Here is a 27,400-nt window from a genome sequence, read left to right on the forward strand (position 1 = left end):
CCTCCTAGGGTTAAAAATAGCCGAGTTATCTTAAATTTAGTGTCGTGGAATAGCCCTATACTTTAACACAGGCTTCAGATTAAAAAATGTGCACATATTATGGCAAATTTAAGCCCTTATGGGTGTTTTTACAACTTATTGGACCTAATTATTACTTAAATATCACTTATAATTGGTTCAAAACAGGTTATATATAATAATAGCTACCATGTTCATTAGATTGACTGTGACAATCAAAGCTCTAGATGTCCAGATGCGTACCACGCCCATTTATGCCACACCCATTTTGGCGGAAGTGTCAACAATTGAGTCATTTTAACAGAAATTTTGGTCATTAAATCCCATTTTAAACCAAATATACTGATAAATATTGACAAATATAGACAAATACACACAAACAATTGTCATTCAATTTATTTCAGTAGATTTCAGTGCAATATTTACCTCAAAAACACGTTTTTAAGGCAAATATATGTATTTTATTGGTATAAAGGTCATTTAGCACCCAAAACGCCATTATTTTCCGCCCAAAATGTACAATAAGGGACATAATACTCACATAAAATTGAGTGTAATTTATCAAAATGATCATTTGTTGAGGAAAAAAGTACATATTTAATGGAACTATATGACAAAGAGGTATTTGCTTGTGATAATTTGATATTTTTAGGAGTCGGAGTGTCTCATTTTGTATAAATACTAATTTGGCACCCAAAAAGCACCCAATCTCGAGGAAAAACACCCAAATTTCTGAAATTTTCCGCCCAAAATCCCGTTAAAATGCGTAGAATGCGCATTAAAATTACTTTTCCCCCATTTTTTTTTCTGTCAGAATTTTATGGGAGATACCACAAACCTTTTAACCTGGTTTTTACCTTCAAATAACATTTAATTTAGTATAAATACTGCTTAATCATTTCCATGTTGCCATGTGTCACTTATTATTTAACACAATAATACAGATGCAGTATCATTTTACCATGTATTTTCTATGAAAATCACTGTCGATTCCATTCCTTTTTTTTCCAGGAACTTTATGTGAGAAGCAAGATGGCTTTTAACCTTGTTTATATCTTAAAAGCATTTAATTTACTTTAACTAAGTTCCATGTTGCCATGTGTCACAGAGGCTTCACAGTATACAGGCGCATAATTAAATGTTGCAATTCGTTAACTTCAGCATCATGCCATTTCACTAAGAGATCCTGGGATTGGAAGGGGAAAAAGAGATACCTTTATTATACATATTATGTAATAATGTAATTCTTTATTATATAAACTGGAAATGCACTTAATTATCATTTACAATAACATGTAGAGAACTCTTAATTAAATTGTAACAATGAAATATTACATACCTCTTGGAGTCTACAATCATCATCAAGGGGGAGGGAGGGGACAGGCAGGCAGGCAAGTGTCAGGTGATATATATGCAAACTGAAATGGTAAGTTGGTACAAAAAAGTTACTGCTTTATTTCTTCTTCAATAAGATGTGATTAATATAGATAACAAATGATAAATGAAATATTACATACCTCTTGGAGTCTACAATCATCATCAAGGGGGAGGGAGGAACAGGCAGGCAGGCAGGCAAGTGTCAGGTGCTATATATATGTAAACTGAAATGGTAAGTTGGTACAAAAAAGTTACTGCTTTATTTCTTCTTCAATAAGATGTGATTAATATAGATAACAAATGAAAAATGAAATATTACATACCTCTTGGAGTCTACAATAATTAAATGAATAAATAAATTTTATAAAATTAAACTGCAAACAAACAGTCCTTTCATCAAATTTATAAGTAAACTGAAATTAAAAATCACAAAATAGTATAAATCACAAAATAAATTTGTTGGAAAATAAATAAATAAAACTAATATGCAAACAAAAAGTCCTTTCATCAATATCACAAAATAATATAAATCACAAAATAAATATGTTGGAAAATATTTAAATAAATAAATAAACATACTGATCTGCAAATAGACCTGGCTTTCATCAGTCTATAAATAAAATGAGATTAAAAATAATAGGCAGGGTTGTTGTAGCCGCCGGTCGGGGGGTAGCTGGCACGGACCGGCGGCGACCGTCGCTAAAAAAAAAAAAAAAAAAAAAAAAAAATTAAAAAAAAATTTTAAAAAAATTTAAATTAATTATAAAAAGAGTAAAAACCAAAAAAAAAATTTTGGGCATACCCCTATCCCATTCCCGATCCCTCATGTTAGCTAAAAAGATTGTGCCCCGAGCCAGAAATTTGATAGTAAAATAATCTGGCATTCAACTGGTCTACTCTAGCTACAACCCTGAGAATAGGCCTAAAACTAAAAAAATCCTCCAGAACCAAATATCATGAAAAAATAATAAATCTATCAGTCAGAAAATTGCAAAAATAAATAAATATCATATAAAAAATAAAATAATCAAAATAATCATGGATCAAATTTTTTTTTTAAGTGGGAAAGAAAAGCAATCTAATTAAACGCCCAACTAACACCCCCTGAATGCTGGTTCAGATTTGATGCGCATGCGTGTTGCATTGTAATTTCCCAGGCAAGCCATTCACGTTGCCAGTTATTCAGGTCAACGCTGAAAGCATACACACATGCAATATAGCACCCAAGCCTCATGATTTTGTTATTTACGTTTTGCACTACGTCCATACCGCACATGTTTTCGCAATGATCGCACTCACTAACAAACAACCAATATCGATTTTCAAGTTCAGAAAACATCAAAGCAAGTGCATGTTTAAAAAAATTTCTGCTAGAAGTGACTTAAATGAATGTTTTAATGAATTTAGAATGGCGAAATCAAGCTGTATCATCGAAGTTTCGGCCGTGCATTAACGTGTACCAATGCCGCCGAATTTTGATTTTTACACGCAAGTTATAACCAAAACGTGAGTATTTATAACTCATTCGATTACTACTTTACTACAAACAAGCATCGGATACGAAATTTATGATGAAATAAATGACTTACCTTGAATTTATTCACAAGCAATTTTCCCGCGGCGATCGGAAATGTGACTCGTTGAAAAGTTTGTCGACCCTTCATGCTCACTTCACGAAAGCGGCAGTGAGCCCTCTAACGTTCGAGATGCGATCGTGTCTAATGATGTTATAAAGGAAGATATATGATCTAAAATTTAAAAAAAAGCTGAAATGGTCAATTTTGAGGTTAATTTTTAGCAATTGATCAAATCATGCAGAACGGCAAACTGCATATCCGTCTTTACACGCTTTTCAATGGGAAATGAACTTTGCTGCTTGGATGATGTCACAAGAGGTTAGCCTTTATTCCGTATTGAAAAGCGTGTAAAGACGGATATGCAGTCGACCGGCCTCCATGTTTAGCTGGATCGTTTTCATTGAGCACAGTTGGAAAAGACCGAAACTACTAAACAATGCTAATTTTACATTGAAGGAAAAACGCATAAAAAAACAAAACAAAACACACCCCACACAAAAAAACACCTCTCCAATTCATGAAATTCAAAAAATTCAATTCATCCAAAAAAAATTGATTTTATGTGGCCCAGTCTTTTTCTTTCCATGTTAAGCCAACCCAATATTTTATTTTATTGGCCTGATTTTATTTAGGATTAAAAGTTGTGTGAATGCTATAGCCACAATGACAGTGTCTTCATTCAAATAAGGTGTTGAATCTTCACAACACCTTTAGCATTAAGACCCAGGTGCAGGCAAGGATATGATATTGAAAAGAACCAGATCATCTATAATCTATCAACCTTAGTGTTGTCAGAGGATTTGGCCTGGACAACCATGATGAGAAGAGTACTAACAAAAAAAGTGACTTGCACATACTGTATAAATTCACTAAAAAAAGTATGAGTTTTCACTAAAAAATATGCTTTTATTAAGGGATCTGGAATGAAGCGTTCGACAGTATTTTTTGTGGGACATGAGAGCACATCAGACATATCAATTGCATTCTAAATGCACGAAGAATGTCTTTCTGATATCAAATAATTTTCATTTTTGAAATTCACGATATAATACAAATTTTATGACAAATTATTAAAATTGATATTTTTTCACATTTTTGATATATAACAGTCCTCAAAGTAAATTTTATAAATCTAATGACATATTCTTAAAGTGTATGTAGTTGGGAGGAAAAGCCGACGATCAATTGAAAATTTTGACCTTTCATATTGAAGATATGGATTTTTTTCCCCAAAAGACTAATTTTTTTTTTGTGTTTTGGAAAAAAAATCCATATCTTCAATACGAAAGCTCAAAATTTTCAATTGATCGTCGGCTATTCATCCCACCTACATACACTTTAAGTATAAATCATCAGATTTATAAAATTTACTTTGAGTACTGTTAAATATCAAAAATATCAATTTTTAATCATTTGCCATAAAATGTGTATTACATTGCGAATTTCAAAAAAATCAAAATTATTTGATATCAGGAGGACATTCTTCGTATTCAGAATGCAATTCGATATGTCTGATGTGCTCTAATGTCCCACAATAAATACTGTCCAAACGTTCATACCCCACCCCTTAATGATTGTTTAAACTTGCAATTTCATGCATCATCCACGATTTTCAGTCCTAAAACACAAACTAAAAAAGCACAATTTTTTGCAATTAGGAGATATTTTCACCTATCCACTACAACACATTGGGAAATTTGGAGCATCTGCAATGCTACAGATATAGATCAGAACACCCTCGTTGTCTAACTCAATTATCACATGAATGGAGATTAACCATATGCAATTGACAATTTTAACATGCTTTTTCTTTTATTGTATTATTAATTATTGGCTTGTGATGAGAAGTGGACAATTTCCAATTGTGTGATGTCAATTCAATTGACATCAAATAGAGAGGGATGAAAATCAATTGGTTCAAATTGATTTCAGGTGGACCCCAGAGTGCAGTGTCCTGAAGAAGATGCTGTTTATGTGTGGTCACAGAGAAGATACCTTACACTTCCCACAATGCATTTCTTCCATTTCAATTTTCTGTACTCTCTTCTTGAAAAGATTCATCAGGATAGTTCATATCGATTAACAAAGTAAATTTCTTGAAACATATCCAGTACTCACATTTTATGGAGCTACGACGTTTCGAGACCCAACTGGTCTGGTCTCTTGATCACGTATGAGTGATTCCAGATGCACTGCTGGTGTTTCTAGATGATGGAGTGTTTCTAGAAGTGCTCTGGATAATGTGGTCATAGGTGTGACTTAGGTTGAATGCGGTGCCCCCTTCATTGTTCATAACTTTGTCCCCTCTGCGTCTTATCCAAAGGGCTTCTCTGATCCATCTGGGGTACTTCTGTGTCTTTGCGATGAAGGATTTTAACTCCCTCCCACTCCCAGTCTATGATATGGTTTGTTGCCCGATTTGTTGCAGTTACGTGGTCGCTGATAGCCGATTTATGCTGGTCGGATACTGATGTGAGTCTGCGGGCTCTGGTGTGGATTTTGCTGAAGATAGTTTTCTGTACTTATTTGCTATCTAGTGCAACATGAGTGATAGGACCTCAATGAACAGAGCACATCCTGAACTTGCAAAATGTGTTTATTTCTTGACTATTGACCCATGTTTAGCCAATCTATTCTCAACACGAAAGCAAAGGGAACCTGTACAAAGTAATATGAGTGTAGTAATGAGGTGATGCGTCATGTTCCAAAGGATTCTGGGAAGGGTACAACATCTTCTCTGGTGTGGCCACACATATTCAACTTGGACAACTTTTATGTAAGTACAGGGTGAGCCAATAATTTGTGTTTTTCAATAATTTGTGTGTTGGATTAAAATGTTTCGTCTTTTAAAATGTGGAAAGAATCATCACTAAAAATGTTGGAAAATAGAGCCAAATATAAATGCATCAACCCGCCCGAAAAATGACTCAATTCTATGTGACGCGAACATGGGTACACGGAGTGCACATTATACACAATCAATGCACTCCACATACTATTTTTCAAAGCGCTTTCCTGATTGGCTGCTTTAATATAGGTGTGTATGAAAAGGTCGTAAATCCCCTTTTAATCATTTTTTGCACATTTTGTGCCGAGTGTGTGCAAGAATTCTCATAAATTCTGTTAGGAGAAAATGAATTTTTGCAGCATTTACCAAACTTCCAGTACTCCATAATTACGAGAAACTGTATGTGTACTGTGGAATTCAGACTGACAAAAAGTAAATCTACCTCTATACTGGCAGTGTTATCTTTCAGTTGACCTGTGATTGCTAAATTGAGTTTGAATTATGAATGTATTATTGTGTTATTATGATTTCTGTTTATTGACCAATCCAGAAGGATTCAAAAACTGCCAACAATTGTTCCATCAGTCGGTGGTATAACTGTTTATATATCTATATTTTTTACATTTTTATATATCGGCTTCTTTTGTACCTGTTTCAGATGTGCGACATTGCACACCCAAAGTCGGCTACAAAGTCAACTACAAATCCCTGTGTATGTTTTTTTAAAAAGATTTGCGACCTTTTACAACATGTCTATGGTGTTAATAAACCAGAAGGCATAAATAAAGAACAAGTAAGCCGCTAGACTCGGGCATAAACAAAATGCTCACAATAATAAGGCACATCTGATACTGGCTGTTGAATAGGCAAGCGTGGCGGCTAGAGTTTTTGATGTGAGGATGACAGGGTCGCGTATTATGAATAGACTTGTCCTAGATGGCCTTTTGAACGTGTCGGCAGCTTTGGTGTGCAAATCTCAGTGCCAGGAGTAGGTAAGTGCAATAGCTGCCCTGTGAACATTTGGCAATTTGCACACAGTATATTGTACTCATCTACACATGACAGCTGCTTCTGAAAGTATCGGCAGCTTTGGCTTGCATATCGACTGCTCAGTGCCAGAAGTGGGTAAGTGCAAGGGCTGCCCTGTTAACATTTGGCAATTTACACACAGTATATTGTACTCACCTACACATGGCAGCTATTGCACGAACCCACTTCTGGCATTGTGCAGTCGATATGTGTGTGTGTGTGTTTGTATGATCTTTTATTCACAAGTTCTGTTTATGGATTAGGTGACTTTGTTATTCAGTGAGCTCTCTATTGAGGGGCGACACCTATAGTTATAGATTCTCTGATTAATTCCGTTAAGGAGCACTAAAAGGCGATTGTTATTCATCGTGATCGGTAGATAATATTGAATTACTATGAATAAATAATGAAGAGACACTTAAAACTGGTCATAGTGATGATAGGAAGAAAGTTTTAGTACTGTAATAAAATTTCTGTTGGATTGGCTGTAAAGTTTTTGGTTAAGCCTGTTTCAATTGGGTAGTATTCCAGTTAAAATCCACACCACCCCTGTTGGAAATATCTTCCACAGGGGGAGTATGAATTTCAAATGGAATGAGCACATTTGGCTGCCCCATTTGAATTTCATACACCCTCTGAGAAAGATTCAACCTGAATCTTCCACTGTGGGAGAGTGAGTTTCAAATGGAGCTGCTAATGTGCAGTGTTAATTCCATTTGAAATTCATACTCCCTCTGTGGAAGATATTTCCAAAATCTTCAACAGGGGTGATGTGGATTTTAAATGGAATAGCTCATTGCAGCATTCTGATACAAACTATTGACATGATTTATTAAAATCCACACAGATTATGAAAGGGAAGGGGGGAAGGTTGCATGAGCCTGTTAATGCAAGTCTTTTTATAACGTGACATGAATTATTAAAATCCACACAGATTATGATGAAGCTGTAGATAATCTCTGTAAGCTTAATAGATAAATAAAACTACTAAGACTCATTGTATTATCTAGAATATATCCATAAGTGCAAATTTTCACAAGAAAATGAACAGAGGCAGCTGTTTTGACTTTTTTGGCATCTCTATCTATATAGGACAGGTGAGAAGTATATGAGTGTAGAAAGAAAAGTTGCTTAACTTATAACACTGTATTATACCTGAAGTTTTTTTTTTTAATCGAGGGGGTATATTGATAGTTTATTTGGCTTAAGTGGGGAAAATTTATTATTATTTTCATTATACTCTGATCAGCTCGTAATAGGCGGGACTCATAACATTGTGGATTGCAAACTTTGCTTTGTGTATTGCGTGACTGACTCACGCTTTTGTGAATTTACATGGGGACATGTGCGTAAGGCAAAAAAAAATGCTTGGTTGCCCTCAGCGACTGATCACAAAAAATTAGAAATCTTGGGTCAGGTTTTTTTTTTTTTAATCACTTTTTTAGAAGAAACCTTAAATTTGGACAGTATCAAGGACATTTAATATTTGTTATTCGCTCATTTTATTTAATGCATATGTGTACATCCATATCAAAACGATGCACTTGTCGGCTGCTACATGTGTCTCATTTCACACAATAGCTAGGAACAAATACCAGACTCATCCCAAGTGGAGAGGTCACCCCAAATCATACCAAAGTCACTTGATTTAGGAATACAGAGAACATATTCCTAAATAATGTGACCCAGGGATGATTCGAAGTGACCCCCACTCTAGATGAGTCTGGTACTCATTCCCAGCCACTATGCGAAACGAGACACATGTAGCAGCCGACAAAAGCATTAAAGGCAGTATTTCACTCCTAAATTCACTCCAAAAACACACAATTTTTTACCATAAAATGATCAAGCATTTGTCTATATTTGCCTTTTCAAAATGGAGGGAAAATGAAGGAAGAGCCCATGAAAAAAAAATGAAAATAAAAGGTATCGACCTACCGACCCTCCAAATTTTTGTCTTGGAAGGGCAACCAATCAATTTTTTTTGGCCTAAGCTTCCAGTTGTAATTCCAAAGCTGACATCATCAGGCATCGCAAAACTGATTCCATTCAATGAAATCATGTGGTTAGGCGGTCAGGATCGACTTAAGAATCGCAATTCTTGAGTATGCCGATCCTCAAGAATTCTACGATCATCTGAGTGAATATGCCTAATAATAGTATGTATATTATTCATCAAAGGTAGATTGTACAACTGGTCAACAACACCAACTGGTCAACAACACTCACTTTTTGAACCAAATATTTCAGAGGAACCTTTCTCCATCATCAGCGGTGTAATGCTGCTGTGTTTTTAGATGTCCTTTGTGATGGTTCAATATTCGGTTCAAAAAGTAAGTGTTGTTGACAAGTTTTAAAATCTACCTTTGATTTCTCCTCCCAACATCTCTTCATTTGTGAGTATTGTAGCAAAATAAATTATACTAGATAATCTAGAGATTTACACTCCAAGTCCAAGGGATCCTGTTAATGCATATTGAAATGTGTTAAGTACACAATTGTAAGGGGAAGGATAAAAGTGTGTTAACATACATATGTGACCTGTTCCCACAAAATGAGCGTAAAGTCGTAAGTTTCAAGACCTTCCAATTGTTGAGCTGCTGTTCTTTGTTTGAAGACACTTGTATAGTCCAGTGGTATGTCCTTTCTGGATGGGGATCGATATAATGACTGTACTCTGTATTCAATTCATGAAAAACATACCACTGCCAATACAGGTGTCTTCAAGCAAAGAACATCAACTCAACAGTTGGAACGTTTTGAAACTCCCAACTTGCGACTCTACGCTCATTTTGTTGAAGCAGGTCACATTATGTAAAAGAATTCATAGAAAAAGAGAAGGGGAAGGTTGGATGAGCCTGTTAATGCATAAGTCTTTATATAAAATAACAATTAAAATACAGGGAATTACAACAAGTAACTTATATCCGCAGAGTGGATCTCAAGCTACTGTTGTGAAAAGCAACTTAAGGAGGCCTTAACTTAGGAAAAGCAAAGCATGTTCCTTAACCTTAACCGTGCCCATCAGATTTTTTTGCTATCGGAAGGGAAAGAAGAAACGAAAAAGGAGAGAAGATGAAAAAGAAGCCACTTGGTACCCCCGGGATTTGGACCTCAGACCCCTTGCATGCCACGCAGAAGATCACCAGCCTCTAGCCATGGGGGTTACCAGCGATTCCCTGGGCATATATGACTTGGGCTGATTGCATCATCGTATCAAATGCAATGCATGCACGAGCAGTGGTATTAATAGTGAGCTTTAGTGAGCTCTGATTGGGTTAGGGTTAATGCAGGTATAACACAAAGATTTGAACCTGATAAGATGAGTTAGGAATATGGGAATTGAGGTCCGATTAATGGTTAATAACCGCTTTTTAGAAAACAGGAGGAAAACCGAGTGTCATGGATTGGAAACCATGCTACCCCCACACACAGGCAGTGCTACACCCACACTTGAATAACAAGTAAATTAGGGACTTCTTCTTCTTCTTTTTTAAAAATAATTTTGCAAAATGGAGGTGTGTTTTTTTTACTACAAAAATTGTGTTGTCCTCCTGTGCTAAGGCCAAAAAAAAATTGTTTGCTAATCCATAGATCACATTCAGAAGTTTTCGGTCATTTGGAAAATTTTTTTTATTTCTTATATCTTTTTTTTCAAGTATCGAAAGAAGGGACTTTTAAATGATCGAAAGTATATATGAAGTACTTATAAGTAATATGTAAAACACTCACTGACCACAGAATTTCCACCAAAGACATTAAGGGGTACTACACCCCTCGATAAATTTGTGTCTATTTTTGCATTTTTCTCAAAAACTAATAACACACTGGTAACAAAAGTTATGTGTATTATAGGGGCAAGGAATCCAATTACTACACTGGAATTTCAGTGACCCAAGACAAGCGGTTCGTTAAGAAATAAGGTACCGCTAGGATGTACCTCATTTCCTATCATATACACTGAACCGCTTGTCTTGAGTTACTGAAATTTCAGTGTAGTAATTGGATCCCTTGCCCCAATAATATACATAAGTTTTGTTACCAGTGTGTTATTATTTTTTTAGAAAAATGCAACAATAGTCACAACTTTACCACAGAGGTGTAGTACCCCCTTAATTCAAAGTAAACACAATTTTATATGCATGTACATGTTTGGCAGACTTAAAATACTGTATTTTTAGATTCAACAATATTTTACTTGTGTAGACGGCTAGACGCTGAGGATGATAATACGAAATATCGGAACCCTTAGCCAGGTATGACCAGAAAGGGGGACACATGCATGAAATGGTATTTCACAACATTTATTTACACTGATTTATCTTCAGTTTTTAGACGAAAAGTTCATGACTTTTTTTTGAAATTAAAAAAAAAAAAAATTTAAAAAAAAGTTTTTACAGTCGGGACTGCCGAAATGGTCGGTCGGACGAAGACAAGCAACTTTGGCCTTCCCTTACACAGTGGATAAGAGGCCCAGTGTTGGTCATGGCATAAATACTGGCATTTGAGAAATGATTTCTCCTCTGAACTTTCCTGTGATTAACCAGAAATACAAAATGACCAAATGTACTTTTGATATGGGTCTCAATAGTAATCTTCATCAGTCATATTATAATAAATGCAATTATCGTCAAGGCCATAAAAATGAAATTCACCTGTTCTGCAAATTTCCCTTAAATTTCCACTTTCCTTTGAAATCAAAATAAGTACAAGCCATAGATATAGATGTTCAGATGTTGAACGAAAGGGAACCAAATACAGAGTGGGAAAATAAACATCAACTGAGTTTTTTGCAGGGTTGTGACTTTGTACATCTAGGTCCGATTTCTCGAAGCTTGGCTCAGGTCAGGCTTCCTAAGCCAGCAGGCTAGTCTTACCAATGTGGATTCATTTATTGATGTATCTTCCTGATGTATGATGTGAAATTGTAAGCGCTGGTATATAGGACCATTTGGGCTTAAGCCTGACCACTAGCCATGCTTTGAGAAACTGGCCCTTAAAGGCTATGTGGGAAATTAACAAGCCTGTGGTGTCAAATGAGTGATTATGAAAAGGTGGTCACAGGCTGGAATCATCTGTGCCATTCTCTTTGGAAGCATTTGGAATCTGAGCTATGTGTTTACAATCTCAGCGGTGAAAATTCTCATAGCGCAGTGGAATTTTCATTGGTGGTAGACTTTGTTCAACTTTTTTGCTCTTTCTTGCGATATGTGCACACTTGTGTTTGACTGCTGGAAATACAAAACGGCAGAATTACCTTAAAAGGGATGCAGACGCCACATCACAGCTGCGATATATCATTACAGTACATTAAAATTTCATCGCGCGATGTTGAGTCGGAAATAAGCGTTGCAGCATCGCGCAATGTTGCGATGTGGTGTCTGAATCGGGCTTTACTGTACCTCAAGCATAGCCCAGTGCCAATGTATACACCTGTGTGGAGGAGAGAGACAATAGAAGTTTGTGCACCCCACACAGGGTCGGATCCAGGAAATATTAATAGAGGAGAAGCAATTAGGACGAAGAAGAAAAAATGGTGTTAAGGGGGTTACCCCCTCGAAAACACAACGGTTTTGGCCCATTGTTTGCTGTTCATGGCCGAATTTGTTCATTTTTTAAAATTTCTTTCATTTTTTGTATTTTAAGTTAGGCCGGCGCCCGCTGCTAGACAAAAAATAGAGGGGGCGCGCGCCGGCTGCGCCACCCCCTAAATCCGCCCCTGCCACAAGTCAATACAATGATACCAGTGGTTTGAACAGGGGTTTGAACCTGCAACCTGGTGATGAATAGTGAGTTACCGCTGAGACACAGGGTCCTCATTTTCAAATTGAATTGCAAACTTCCGAATTTTAGGGGAACTCAAATATTGTTTTTGGAATAAAGATTTACTTTTCTCATGTAGTCATACACATATTTAAAAAGAAAAAAAAAATCTGAAGGGTTTGAACCTTGAAGGCGCAGTGTTACATGTGAACACCCCACAGTCACATAAAGCCTTTGGGATTCCTAGTTACAACATGCAGCAAACATGGGTATCAATCATGTGCTCACTAAGGGAAATCTGAAGTATGATGATAAAATGTAAAGAGATCAGGGTAATGCGGTGGCGTTGTGGGATTGTCACGTTCATCATGATGCATCCATAATGCAGGCTTGTATTTAGTCTTACTTGAATGGACATGTATGAATGTTTATGTGTTTCGCTACTTATGTTGTCTGTGGAACAGTAAAGATGAGTCAAGGATAGTGGAGCTCAGCTAATGCAATATCTCGGGGTTCTCATGGGCGGCCCGTGATCCAGATTCGGCCTGCTGGCCAATCGTGGTTGGCCTGTGAGCAGGTGCATTTGGACCTCAAACAGAGATCTTTGAAATGAGTTTGGCCTCCATGGCCCACAAGCAAATTGAGAACCCCTGTTCAGTTTTGGAAGCTACATATATCACCCTTTAATCTTGTTCAGAATCGCTGCAACACTACTTTAATATAAATTATAGGGGCCTGCTGCTCTCCCATAACGATCACAAGTTAGCAGGCCTGGAAATTTTGTCATTTGGAGGACAATTTTGCTCTTCTGGATAAAGAAATACAAAATGGTGGAAAATCCTGCCAAGTTGGAGAGAAATTTATCCCTGAAGTTAGAATCGCAGAGTCAAATTGGGTGGGGGAGGGCACTCGAATATGAAAGTACTAGTAACATGCTGGTTAATAAAAATGTGTATAGTTGGACTTTGAGCAAACAGCAGCGTTTTTTTAAAACCGATATTGACTTATTATTGAGTTGCCAATATATTGATTATTTTTTTCAAATCCTGACATCAACGGTCCTTATTAAAGTCAAAGTCAAGTCAAACCTCATGAATATTTGCATCCATTTTACTTAAAATAGATGTGCAGTAAAACTGTTGGGAAAAAGGGGGAAAATATCCCTTTTCAGTTAGACTAATTCATGTAATCAGCTTCTTTCTTTCTGTCAAATTGAACCAATTTCATTAAATTTGCTGATGATATGCTGCAAATGCAATGTTAACCATTTTATTATTGTCAAGTTTTATCTTATTGGGAAAGTGAGGAAATAATCACGAAGGGACTAATTTGCCTGTGAATATGCATGCCAATGTGCTACTGCAGGAGCATACATGGATTTGATCAGCGTTGATTGCATGCCTGCCTTTTTCCCAAAAAAATTCATCTCAATTTCAAAAGCGGAGTGTTGCGATGAAAATGTTATTCATTAATGAGAACTCATTGGGATTATCATCTGTTCAGGCTCAGAAATTTGACGCGAAGCCACAAATCGATTTGCGGAAAGGTTCTTCTAAAACTTCAACTGGGCGAATCCATGTGGATTTGCGTAAACATTGACAGCTTACAGAAAGAAAAAAGATGCCGGAACTTGTGAAGCACCGAGTTTGACTCTGACTCCCGGTTAGACTGTACTTCATTTTTTAAGCAACTGAACCCTAAAAATGGTGAATTGTGGTATACATGTAGTTTACCTCAATCATTAATATATTGTACCATAACACTGATACTGATTTGAAGAGACATTTTAACTGTAAAAAAACAGCCATTTGGTTGTTTGGAAAGATGTGAATATGTTTTCCCATAAATTTGTTCTAAAAATTCAGTTCCCATTTTCAGCGTGGGATTTATATTTGGAACACCCTGTATTGCGCCTAACAATTTTGATGATATTGAGTATAAAGAACCTGTATTCTATGCATATATCTGTGTGTCACCAACACAAAAGGGTTTGGCACACCTTCATCATGGGCTCAATATTTCCTGACAGTCAAGTTGAAGTCTTACGGAATCGGATAGCAACATTTGCACAGTATTTATTGTGGGACATGAAAGCAAATTTTATGGCAAATTATTAAAAAATTATATTTTTGACATTTAACACCTCCTCAAAGTAAAATTTTCAGGTGTTTTGGGGAAAATGTATAAATCTTTAATAATTATGAAAGGTAAAATTTTTCTTGTGATGGATGGCTTTTCCTTCCAGCTACATAACACTTTAAGTACAGATCATCAGATTTGTAAAGTTAACTTTGAGGACTGTTAAATCAAAGATGGTTAAATATTATCAAAATATAAAAATACCAAAAATATAATTTTTTTAATAATTTGCCATAAAATTTGTACTATAGCAAATTTTAAAACAATATTTTTTTTTTTTTTTTTTTTTTTTTTTTTTTTTTTTTTTTTTTTTTTTTTTTTGAAGTTTTTTATTCCCTGTTCTTGGAACTGGTGGAGGGAGAAAAAACATACAAAATGGGCCACCAGTTCCCAACGATCATGAATTAAAATATAATATTATAGTCAAAAATTTTAAGAACAGGTACAAAGGACAATCACAAAAGAGACAAAGGCGATGGACAAAGAGAACGTTCACTCTTACAAACAAAACACAAGCACCAGTCTTGTGTCAAACAAGTGCACACATTACTTGGTTACACCCATCTTGATCCTGCCATAATCAGTTTGAAAATAATTGAAGAAAAGGACAACAATTTAAGATGCTTCAAGATCAATGGTCCATTTTTTGAAATGGAGCCGCAGTTTACCTTTACTTTCAGCAATTTTATACTCAATTTTCTGCTTCAATTTGACCATATTCAGAAAGGCATTGAAACTAAGGTTAGTCTGTTTAAATCTGCACTTATGAATGTAAAATTTAAGGCACAGAAAAAGGAAATTAATACAAAGGTCATGATCTGAGGTATCCCTGATACCAAACATTTTATCAAATTTGGAAAATGTAAAAGAATCCCCAGTGACACTGTTAATATAAAAAAATAGTTCATCCCACATGGGAGACACATTCTTGCATTCACAAAATAAATGCAAAATTGTTTGAGCAATTCATTACAAAAGTAACAATTGGGTGAATCCACCCTACCAATTCTGTGAAGAAAATTATTTGTACAAATTGCCCTATGAAAAACTTTAAAATAAAAAGAGCGTAACTGGGTTTCAATAGTACATTTAAAATTGCTACTATGCACACAGTTCCATTCAATTTCATCAAACACATCGAGACAATTTTAAAACAATATTTGATATCGTCAGGACATTCCTCATATTCAGAGTGCAGTTTGGTGTGTCTGATGTGTTCTCAGGTCCCACAAACAATACTGTGCACATGTTGACATCCAATTCCTTAACAGTAACAGCTACAGAAATTGTCAAACAGAAGTACTTAAATCAGTATGAAAAAAAAAAGAACCACACAAAGGGGGTGTGAAATGGATAGCATACTCTGCATGTAGTAATGCTGAACATTTCATAATATATTTTTGAAAAATCCCTTTTGTGACACCCAGTACGTATAAGGCCCTTCACAATTAATTCTTAGTTTCCTGTTTCAAGTTTGAAAATAAAGGACGAGGCGACTTTTAATTATTAATTATCTATTGATTATTAATTATCTATTACTTTCTTTATTTTGAAAATGTGGTCGTGACTATTATCAACAGTCCATTTGGTCATTTTGACTAAGACTACGGATTTAATTATTTTACCTTTATAATTGATTTTGACATTAATATTAGTAGGGGACTCTACAATGTTCTTGTTTTATATTCATAATCAAAGTTGAGATGATCAAAGTCAGATATTAGCAAATAAAAGTAATTAAAAAGTCAATTAAAAGGTGAAAATACCTTAATAAAAATAAAATAATTAAATATTTTTCCATTCTTGATTTTGGACGCGCGAGGGAAACAGGAAACTAAGGATCAATTGTAATTGGCCTAATATAGCCCAAGAGTCTCGATGATATTGACAAGGGGCTGACAGTGATTCGCCGATTCTCCAAATTTGGCCAAATTTGCACGCTACGGTATGCTATACAGAAGTTGCCGGGAATTACAAATTTGGTACCAGCATGGAGCCGCCATCTTGGGAAAAGAAGTGCTGGCGACCGTCGACTCGACGGTCGCCAGCACCCCCAACGCTACCAGCAGCTCCCAGCACCATGACTACGCGTAACAGTACGCGTTACCGACCGTCAATCATCAAGGGTCAATCACCTCGAGCTTGACAACGATATCTGAATAGACTATTGCCAAGTCTTACGTGTAGGCGCGAAATCAAGGTTAATTTTTGTGATTGAAACAGTATTTTACTTGTATAAATCTTGGTCTGGAGAGTGGGATTGTTGGTCGATTTGATGTATTTAATAAATTAAGTTAATGGATGCGCTAAAATATTATTAAAAGTATTAAAACAGCTATTCAACATTTGAAAAAATACGCTGTTGCAGGCTTGAAAAGGTCTAACCTTGATTGCAGCAAGCCGTGATTTTCACGGGCTAATTTTATTTCTTGAGCGCGAGCACGGGCGCGATGCAGCCGGTAGAAATCGCCGTAGTGTTCGCAGGCCTACGCGGTGGCAGGGTAATGGCGGCATCCATAGTTTTATTACATTTATCTTCGAGTGACGCTTCCCAATCTTATTTATTCCCTGATATTGAGCATAAGGGGTGTGAATGGACAGGCATAATGAATGCCATAACAATCCGCATTTGAAGGTGTCGTTTATTGAGTCATAGTCATAACACATCGTAGCGTCTTGTGCGGAAATTGTGTCTGCTCTACAAAACAAACTCACTCGTCAAGAAATTGAAGAGACTGGCACGATATATAGAAGAAGATCGAGGAGAAGGAAAGAAGTGTGCAGGTTGGAAACTAAATAACCCCGGGGTACCAGTCAGTGTCCGAGAAAATTAGCATTGATTTTCCATGAATAACTCTTGTGGTAGGAATCACTTCATGCGTTGGTGTGTAAGGCCTGGGTATTAGTTACTTACTTAGGGAAAAATGTGTGTGTACAAAAAAAAGGGGTGGGATTCTGTCACTGATTACATAATTTTCCAATCTTCACTATGGACCACAATAGCCTCATCCCAATGCCATAGTTCAATAACCTCAATTAAACAATCAGAGTGCAAAATTTGACATCAAATTGCAGAGTGTGAGTTTTTGTACCCAAATTTTCAAAAGTCATTCAATGAATGTACAAATGTATTGGGGTTAAAGAACTGTGCCTTGATAGATGAGCATGTTGTGGATCCTCAAGTGCTTGTTCTGTAGTAAAGATTGTTCAAGTGTAGCGTGTAGTATTGTCTTACATAGAAGTGATGTAATAGAAGTTAAATGAAAATTCTCAGAAATGAATTATGATGTAAATATTTGAACACGATTACATTTCAAACTTATGTTTCATCTTGTTAATTTAAGTGGAAATGATCCAATTTTTTTTCTTAAGGGCTGGGGTATGAGCGTTTGGACAGTATTTATTGTGGGACATTAGAGCACATCAGACATATCGAATTGCATTTTGAATCTGAAGAATGTCCTTCTGATATCAAATAATTTTGATTTTTGAAATTGAAATGTAATACACATTTTATGGCAAATGATTTGAAATTGATATTATTGATATTTAACAGTACTCGAAGTATACTTTATAAATCTAATGATTTATACTTAAAGTGTATGTAGGTGGGATGAAAAGCCGACGATCAATTGAAAATTTTGACCTTTCGTATTGAAGATATGGATTTTTTTTTCCCAAAACACCAAAAAAAATTAGGTCTTTTGGGAAAAAATCCATAACTTTAATGTGAAAGGTCAAAATTTTCAATTGATCGTCGGCTTTTCCTCCCAGCTACATACACTTTAAGAATATGTCATTAGATTTATAAAATTTACTTCAAGGACTGTTATATATCAAAAATGTGCAAAATATCACATTTTATTAATTTGTCATAAAATTTGTATCATATCGCGAATTTCAAAAAATGAAAATTATATGATATCAGAAAGACATTCTTCGTATTCAGAATGCAATTCGATATGTCTGGTGTGCTCTCATGTCCCACAAAAATACTGTCGAAACGCTCAAAACGCTCATTCCAGATCCCTTAAAGAATTGTAAATATACCGCTGTTATTCATATGAATCATATTTTGTGATGAGTCAAACAAAACGATTTGGTTGTGCAGTTTTTTTACCCATGAGAATGCAACCAAGCATGTTATTTTAATAGCGCTTATAAGATCATAGAAAATTCCGCCTTTGAGATAGCCGAATCAGTGCCAAAATATTAGCTACCATTGGCGATTATGTGGAATCATTGGGCTTTACAGAATGTGGCTGACTACTTTACTTTAAACCAAAGCACACCTTAAATACATGTATACCGTTCAGTGCTTGGCATGCAAGGGGTCTTTGGTTTGAATCCCAACCAGAGCAAACAACTTCTTTGTTTGTTTTCTCTCTTTTATCCTTCCTTCTTTCCCTTCTAGTCGATTGCCCTCCATGGGCTGTTGGGCTATAAAGGCTAATGAAAATTGAAGAAGGCCGTGGGCATCAATGGGAATGGGGGACATGCCGGCCCTCCCAGGTTTTGTCTAAACCAGCCACTTTTTGTTCTTTTCAGCCACTTTTTGGGAATAGTTTGGCATAATTTGTAACTTTAGTCCTGTACTTCAAAAATTATATTGAAATGTTGCAACAACTTTTTCTTTTTCCTTTTTTTTTCCTCTCCTAAATTAAGCAAATTCTGAGTTTTAGCTTTATGATTCTCATAAATTTTGATGGTCCATTATAAGATCCCTTTACCAATATGATATGCCAAATATAGATCATGGCTGTTTTGATGTCGGAAAATGGAGTCTCTTGCAAAATGTGTTAAATTACATTTCTTGCAAAAAAAACCTTGTTTCGTGTTATTTCCGTGTAAACTGGGAAGCGTCGCCAGTGGGGGTAAAATGAGATTCAAGAACTGACATTTGAAAATAACATCAAGTGTGATTTTAACCTGATTGAGACGCGCACACAGCCTTGAGGAAAAACATGAATAGCTTGCTAACTTTCATCAAAAACAAACTGCGCTTCTAACTGCATAAGCCAATTAACGCATGAAGTATGCGTAATTAATGAAAGAACCATCGAAGTGGGCTACCTTTTACTTACGATCTTCAGAAAGAGAATTAAAATTCATGAATCGGTTTATTTGATACAAAATATGCTACAAAGAAAATGACTACTGTATAATAAATTATTTTCAGGGGGTTAAATTTACATGATTTTAACTGTTTTGATCAGTTTTGCAGATTTCAAACAGCTATATATTGAAGTCTATGGGTTACAAAATTTTCACAGGGTTTTAAATTTGCAGTTGCTAATAAGTTTAGGCCATCTTAATTTAATAGTTTGTCTCAAAGCTCTTCCCAAGTTGAAAACCTAATGCGGAATGTGTTTTTTTTTTTTTTGACAAGAATTGACCACCTTCTCATCTGTCGAGGAGGTTTCACTGTGGTCAAGATGAAGAATTTTATTGAGATTAACGATTTAGGCTATTTTGACGTCTGACGATGTCAGACGTGATATTTTTGTGTGGTGGATTTAAAAAAAAAATAAACAGGGGAAAAAACTGAAATTTACTCAAATCCAGTAGGAATAACATGCAAGATACGGATAATTTTACTAATGCGAGCGAGGGCTTTGAGATGAACTATTAAATTAAGATGGCCTTCTGTAAAAAGCATGAAAATTAACCCCTGCAAAAATATCTCCTTATACAGTAGTCTTCAATGTAAAAGCAAGTAGAATTGCGCTGGTGGCCTTTCCTGTAATGTCTGTTATTCTTCCTTCAATTCTGTTGTAATATCTGATATTTATGCTACTTAAGTTTTGTTGTGCAGCTGTGATGATGCTTTTCGTTACCCATCAAGAGATTGAAATACAAAAAAAACTTGCTTCCCAAGCAATATATCACTATCACAAAGTGCTGCCTCGCATTAATACTCAAGTCGCTTAATTTAAAATTTGTGAATTGGTATATTTTATACAAAATATGCTGCAAAGAAGGTGACTACTGTATAATAAGTTATTTTCACGGGGTTAAATTTTTCATGATTTTAACCATTCTTATCAGTTTTGCGGGTTTCTTTTATTTGTGATTTCAAACAGCTATATATTGAAGCCAGTGGGTTTAATACAAATATTTTCACAGGGTTTTAAATTTACAGTTGCTTGTTTAATCGTCAAAAGCATGAAAATTAACCCCCATGAAAATATAATCCCCTTATACGGTAGAGATTTCAATGTTAAAGCAAGTAGAATTGCGCTGCCTAATATCTGATATTTATTCTACTTTGTTGTGCAGCTGTGATGATTCTTTTCGTTACCCATCATGAGATTGAAATACAAAAAAACTTGCTTCCCAAGCAATATCAGTATCACAAAGTAAGTGCTAAGCTGCTGTACCCCTCGCATTGATACTGAAGTCGCTTAAATCATCATCAGACATTAGGATTTCAACTGGTCAATGAGTTAACACTGCTTAAAGGGCACTGGCCTAACATTTACAGCATTCAACTCATAATCGCAAGGTTGTGGGTTCAAACCCCATCAGGGATTTTTATTGGATGGGTTCTGCAATTTTTCAATTGCTTGTCCAAAAGTACCTGCCCATATTGGGTTGGAGGATTTTCCCACCGGTCTACTTTGGTGATTGCCTGTCGAAAAGATGGGTGGACTGGTCTCTGGCTAACATCTTGTTGAATAATCAATCCCTTGGAAACAAAATACAGGCAGATTTATGCATGATGTATTGTGAATGCCCTTGGAATGATACATACATATGTACACACCCCCATTTATATGGGATTTAATAAAGCTCTATTGCATTTAAATCATGGCGCCTGTAACAAGAAAAACAACATAACTTACAGCGTGTTTATACTGAGCGTACGGCTTTTTGACCCGCTATTTTCCGGGCACAAAATACCGATCATAATCCGCCACCGTTACCCAGCTTGTTTCTACTGAGACCAGAAAGCCGTGTCTGCACCACGATGCACGGCATTTTTTCCTATAAACCGAAGTACGGAAAACAGATTTGACGGTTGTATCCTAAATTTAAATGTCCACGCATGGCAGCTCATGGCATATGACCTACAATCACAATAGTGTTCTCGTAAAATCCAAATTGCATTAATTTACCAGTATATCTAGTAATTGGCTATTATGATAATTAATTTACAGCCAGAATATAACCAACTCATTAACTATAAAGAAGTAGGCCTAGACTATATCCATTTTACTTCATCAAGTTCATGCGAGTCACACACGTGGCCAGTGTATATAATATCAGAAAGAACTTACCTACTACATTATAGACCTAGGTCTCTACTGTACAAGTAGAATATAAATCGCGTTATTTTTGTAACACGCATGACCTCGACCCGGCAACCGATGACACGGCTCGTTTCTACTGCGCGGATTACACGCTTTGACCCGGGCATGATCCACCTCCAGAGGTGGATCACGAGAGGCGAGCACATGACCCGGCATGACACGGCAACCGATTACCCAGATCGTTTCTACTGGGCTTGTTACCCGGTATGACCCGGCACGGCACGGCATGGCACGGAATTTGGCCCTCAGTAGAAACACGCAGAAATATAAGCAGCATGTCAAAAAGTACATTAATTAGGAAATAAATGAATCTTAATAAGGAGTTTCTTGAAACTTCTATCTGTGGATTCACAGAGCCGGATGTTGCTGGCGAGTTGATATTCCACAGTTTTGGAGGATGCACAGCAAATTGATTTATCAGTTTCAAAGTTTTTTGTGCATTGGACAAGTATGAGAGAATGATCAGACTTGGGTCAAACACCAGGTTGTCCAGGTTCGTATTGGTTAAGATTTGTGTACGGTCCATGATGAAAGAAATGTTGACACAAAATGAATACAAAAGTATTGGTCACTGCAGGCGTGAAAGTGAATGATTACCTATTGGCAAAAAATAAATAATAAGCATAAACTGATGTAAAGTAGACAATATGTGTCATTATAGGCTTTGGTTTTTGTTAATGTTAGTTTTATTGCAATAATAAAAATAGTATCAATTCAAATAATAATGCTATAAAAGTTGGTATGAAAATATCAATTGTGTAGTGTATAGTTGTTAATCCAAATTTGAATTCATATGTTTAAATTAGTGACTTATAAAGCAATTTTAAAATCCTTGATAGGATGAATACCTTAATATAACTGATTTACCTGGTTGGAAATGATGAGGTCCATGAATTGTTGTATAGTGAAGGACCTTTCTGATGAGCGGAAAGGCAGTGGCGAAACCTGTCTTTTGCAAATTTAATGTCGAGGGGGAAGAAGGAGGCAAATCAATGGCCTTTCTGATGTCATGTGGAGAAATGCAATGGTGCCTATTAATGGAGGGTGAAGGAAGCAGCAAATACCATATCAAATCAATGTTGTCAAATACCAAGTCACAGGTGGGGGAGGGGGATGAGGAAATATCCCATTATAGGTATCTGTTTTAACATTGTCAGCTCATTTTGGGAGGGGCGTCAGGATGAACAAGGGTCATGACTAGTTGACAAGGGATACCCCTGGCCCCCCTTCCACGGGGTTACTCCACTGCTAAAATGATAAATTGAGGAGAGTATACAAGACCCCATGTTGTAATTTGACTGCTCAGTGCCAGAAGTGGGTAAGTACAATAGCTGCTGTGAACATTTAGCAATATGTGACATTGTCTGGTAGTACATAGAGGCCAAATTGAGATAAAGGCAAAAATATGGAGTACAAAAACAATAAAATACATAAGAAAATAGACATCACAAAGCATCATAAGATTCATAACTTTAGAACCAAGTATTGCTAGACCTTTGTTTTTTTAACTTTTTTCAGTATGATAGCCTAATGTTTGTATAAGATAATAATTATAGTAATTAGATATTCAAAAAAGTCGCCTTTGGCTTCCATTGGGCCAGATCGTGTCACATTGTACTCATCTACACTACACATGGCAGCTACACATTCTAGCTATTGCACTTACCCACTTCTGGCACTGGGCAGCTAGAAAACCATTTATCTAATCTTTATGAATCCATTCACCAAACGAAAGTTCTCTTGCAAAAGCATAGCATCAATATCCATGTAATGCCCCTTTAATGCTCATCCCGTCGGCTCAATCCTACCATCTCCCACTGTGCATGATCAATGACTTCCGTAACTCACATTCACATCTTCCAATTTATTTTGGCATTCACTAGATATATTTATTACTGTGCTAGTATTTCATAGGGTGAGAGAGAAGCTCTCTTATATTTAATATCATAGGTGAGACAGAAGCTCTCTTATTACAACCATTATAGTGTGTCTCATATCAAGTTTAGAGTAATGCCATGTTAGTGGCGGCACCACAGGGAGTGGGGAGGCATGGGGACAAATTCCCCCAGTCAGAACTCTTGCCCCCCCCCCCCTGTTGCCCCCCAGTAAAAACCAAAATTTGCGAAAATTTCTACTTTTTATGGAAATTTTGCGCAAAATTTGTTGAATTCCCCCCTGAAATTCACTTTGCCCCCTGAATGCCCCCCCAAAAAAAAATTTTGTTGTGAATTTTGTTGTGGCATAGTCAAATCAGTCCATTTCCACAGTTGCGTCGCCAGCTAATACAGACAAATCACCTTTCTATGCGTGTGTATACCCGGCAGGATTAGATTAGTGCAAGATTTGAACCGGCCACTGGCAGACCTTATACTAAAAGTAATCTGGACAAGAAGCTAAAATGTGCTCCTGGTCCCAAAGGTGGCTCCTGGTCCTATAGTTTGTAGTGTTAAAATATTGGACACACCAGGAGCCAAAACATGGCAACCATGGGGTAAAAAAGCTTGGTTGTATGTTTAATATAAACCTTGGCCACTGCGAAATCCAAAATGGCGTTACTCTCAACTTGAGATGAGACACACTGTATGATGCAAACACCAGCAGTTATGTTAAACCAAGCAATCACCGCTGCATCATATGAAATTGGAAACTGGTTTGTTGTATTAGAAATTGGACTAGTCCAGTTGAAATCCATACACGGTTTTCAAATGGGGTTACCTGAATGGATGGATCTATTTGAAATCTACATATACACCTCTGTGTGGGAGATTTGGAAATGATATTTAGCTTCTGTAAGTTGTGTATAACATGAAATTATTATTAAGCCCCTGGATGCCACTTAAATCTTTGCTTCCAGGAGCTACATTTTTTCCAGGAAAAAAAAACACTAGCTGCCTGACCCAAATTTCTTAATTTTCATCATTAAATTTTTGTATTTTGCCCTATTTTAAAAAACAGCCCCTGGCTCATTGAAAATGGTCCCTGGTTGCAAAGAAGCTTGTGAACCAGGGGCCTATCTTCAGTCTTTGTAAAGCTCCTGGTCCCAAAATCCTTATTTGGATTGGTGCATTACCACTAAATACAGAATTTTGAATAATATCTGGGAGTGAAATTTGATGTATCTTCTTAAATAATGATGATGACCATCTCTTCTCCTTACCTAGGCTAAAAGCAAAATTAATTGATTGATTGCTGTGACTAGTCTTTAGGTTTATATTTATAACTTCCACTTTAAAGTGTTCTATCAGTGAAATATGTCTATTATTAGGAAAAAGGCACATCCCAGCATCCTGCACAAAATAAGCTTTTAAAATATTGCTGTATTTGCGCAAATTTAAGAAAAATGTTTTGTCAAAAGCTTTCTTTGTTACTCAATGTGTACATAGTTTGACATTTTTTTACACACGGCTAGAAAAATGTTTATTTCCGAGGAAGCTACTTTTGATTCCACGCAAGCGGAAGTGACTTGTGTAAGTCTTGTGTGTGACAAAGAGCATATTATATCAGAGGCAGATTTAAGGGGGCCCTTGCGCGTGCCCCCCTCTAATTTTTGCAGAGCGGTGCTTAACTTTGTGTGTGTGCCGAGCTGCAGCGTCCCCCTATTGAAACTTCCTGGATCCGCCCTGCATATCACGCATCATGTAATAAATGATGCTGTAAAATTAGTAATAGACTATAGTGCAAGAATATGCTGTAAAAATATGCTGTGATTGTGGTCATTCCTTGCTAAGCGTTTCAATGTTAGCGTCATACCGCCATTTTGTATTTGTTGTGCGCACACTCATGATAATTTCTCACTCTGTTTTTATTTCCATTAGGCCCACCGAGCCATGTTAAGAGGAGCCACTGCAGTCATCTTTGACATCAGCGATTACACAGATGCCATAGACCAGGTAAGCTCTTTGTTTATTGTCAAGTGTTTGGCGCTATATAGACCAATCCTATGTTTGGCGCTCTCCTGCCATTGATGGGGTGAGCATCGAGATCACACCCTTCTTGTCTTCGCTTTCATTATTTTATAATCACGATTCACGATACCATTCAGTATTGTCTTTGCTTTTGTTATTTTATAATACAATATAGATTTTCATCAATCAGCAGGAAAGTGTCAATTACAGGAATGGTCTATAGTGCTTTTGATTTCAATTGTAGTCAGAAGTGTAAAAGTGTGTTTATAACCACATTCAAACTGTGGAGGTGTGTATGTTTTGCTACATACCGACTGTGGAGCCTGCTCATAGCGGTAGAACTCCACAGTTAGTTGGAGATCATCTCAAAAATAGGGTCTGTGAGCCATAGGCAGAGGGGTATGCCACCTACCATTTTCTGATTTGATGACCTCCACAGTATGGCGGTTGCTTTCAGATTTGTGCGAAAAAATCTCCCCAGTTGGAATGTGGGTATGTGAATCTCCCCAGTTGGAATACACACACCCCCCCACATTTACGAGACGGGTGAATGTCATGGTGCACAGTTTACAATCGGCAGTGTTCAATCAAAGCGCTGTCAAATACGTGGGCATGTGGATAGACACCGCATAGATGCATGCCCAAATGAATGTTACTGTCTCGACATGTTGATATCACAGACTTAACTAGGTGAAAGCACTATAATCAAGGATGTTCCATATAATAATGCTGGGAGTGCAAATCTGAGTGTAGATCATCAAGCACCAATGTATTGCCTTTTGTGTATCATGTATAATAGTAGATCCAGCTTTATGAACAGGCATGGTGCTGAATTTGAACGTCTAAGTTATTTACAATAATAAGGCACAACCTACAAACGTGTATTCTACGGGTGGACGAACTTGGCCAAGTAGAGTCAGACTGACTCAGTCAGTCAATTGGTTTTTTTTTAATATCTCTGGAAGAGGTAAAATGACCCTAAAAAACAAAAAAAGCTTGAACATTCTGAAAATAACCTTAAATTTTTTTCAAAGAAATTTCAGTCAAAATCAATGCATTTCTGTCAACACTACTAAAAATTTTAAATCCCCACATACAGAATGCAAAATCTGGGTCTGCATAGAACCTTTTTTGTTGCCTAAAAGTAGGAAGCTTTTAAAATGTAATTTAAACAGTGATTGTTTCAAAATAGAGATGTTATTTAAACAGTGACTATTTCAAAATAGAGATGTTTATTTCATGGGTTACATCAAGCAACATAATCAGGTGGTGATCTGCTTAAACGTTTGCCTTTCATCCAAAATTGGAAAGTTACAGTTTCCTCATGTGCAAGTGACACATAAGAAAGAAACGCATTGAAAATTTATGTAAGAATATTCTGTAAAAGATATGAAAAGCTTTATACAAGTGGCTTTTCATCCATTCATTTAAAATAAAAATAGAATGTTCAATTTGCTACTGTATAGCTTTGACTTCATGACTAAAAAAAGT

The 27,400-nt window shown here is 36.3% G+C and overlaps 1 protein-coding gene and 1 long non-coding RNA gene across 2 annotated transcripts in view; one reads left to right on the forward strand and one right to left on the reverse strand.

Annotated features, from left to right (window-relative positions):
• The window catches only part of LOC140164732 (uncharacterized), a 207,879-nt gene that overhangs the window by 77,343 nt on the left and 103,136 nt on the right, over nt 1-27,400 (forward strand). The window contains 1 exon segment of the mRNA XM_072188088.1: nt 25,820-25,894. Coding sequence (XP_072044189.1) covers nt 25,820-25,894 — 75 coding nt within the window.
• On the reverse strand, nt 1,101-3,111 carry LOC140164731 (uncharacterized). The gene is made up of 3 exons (XR_011860566.1): nt 2,985-3,111; nt 1,358-1,619; nt 1,101-1,204 (listed from the first exon to the last, which is right to left on the reverse strand). It is a non-coding gene; the product is annotated as an uncharacterized lncRNA (long non-coding RNA).

The sequence above is a fragment of the Amphiura filiformis genome, chromosome 11 (assembly GCF_039555335.1).
Source record: "Amphiura filiformis chromosome 11, Afil_fr2py, whole genome shotgun sequence".
In the NCBI taxonomy this organism is placed as follows: domain Eukaryota; kingdom Metazoa; phylum Echinodermata; class Ophiuroidea; order Amphilepidida; family Amphiuridae; genus Amphiura; species Amphiura filiformis.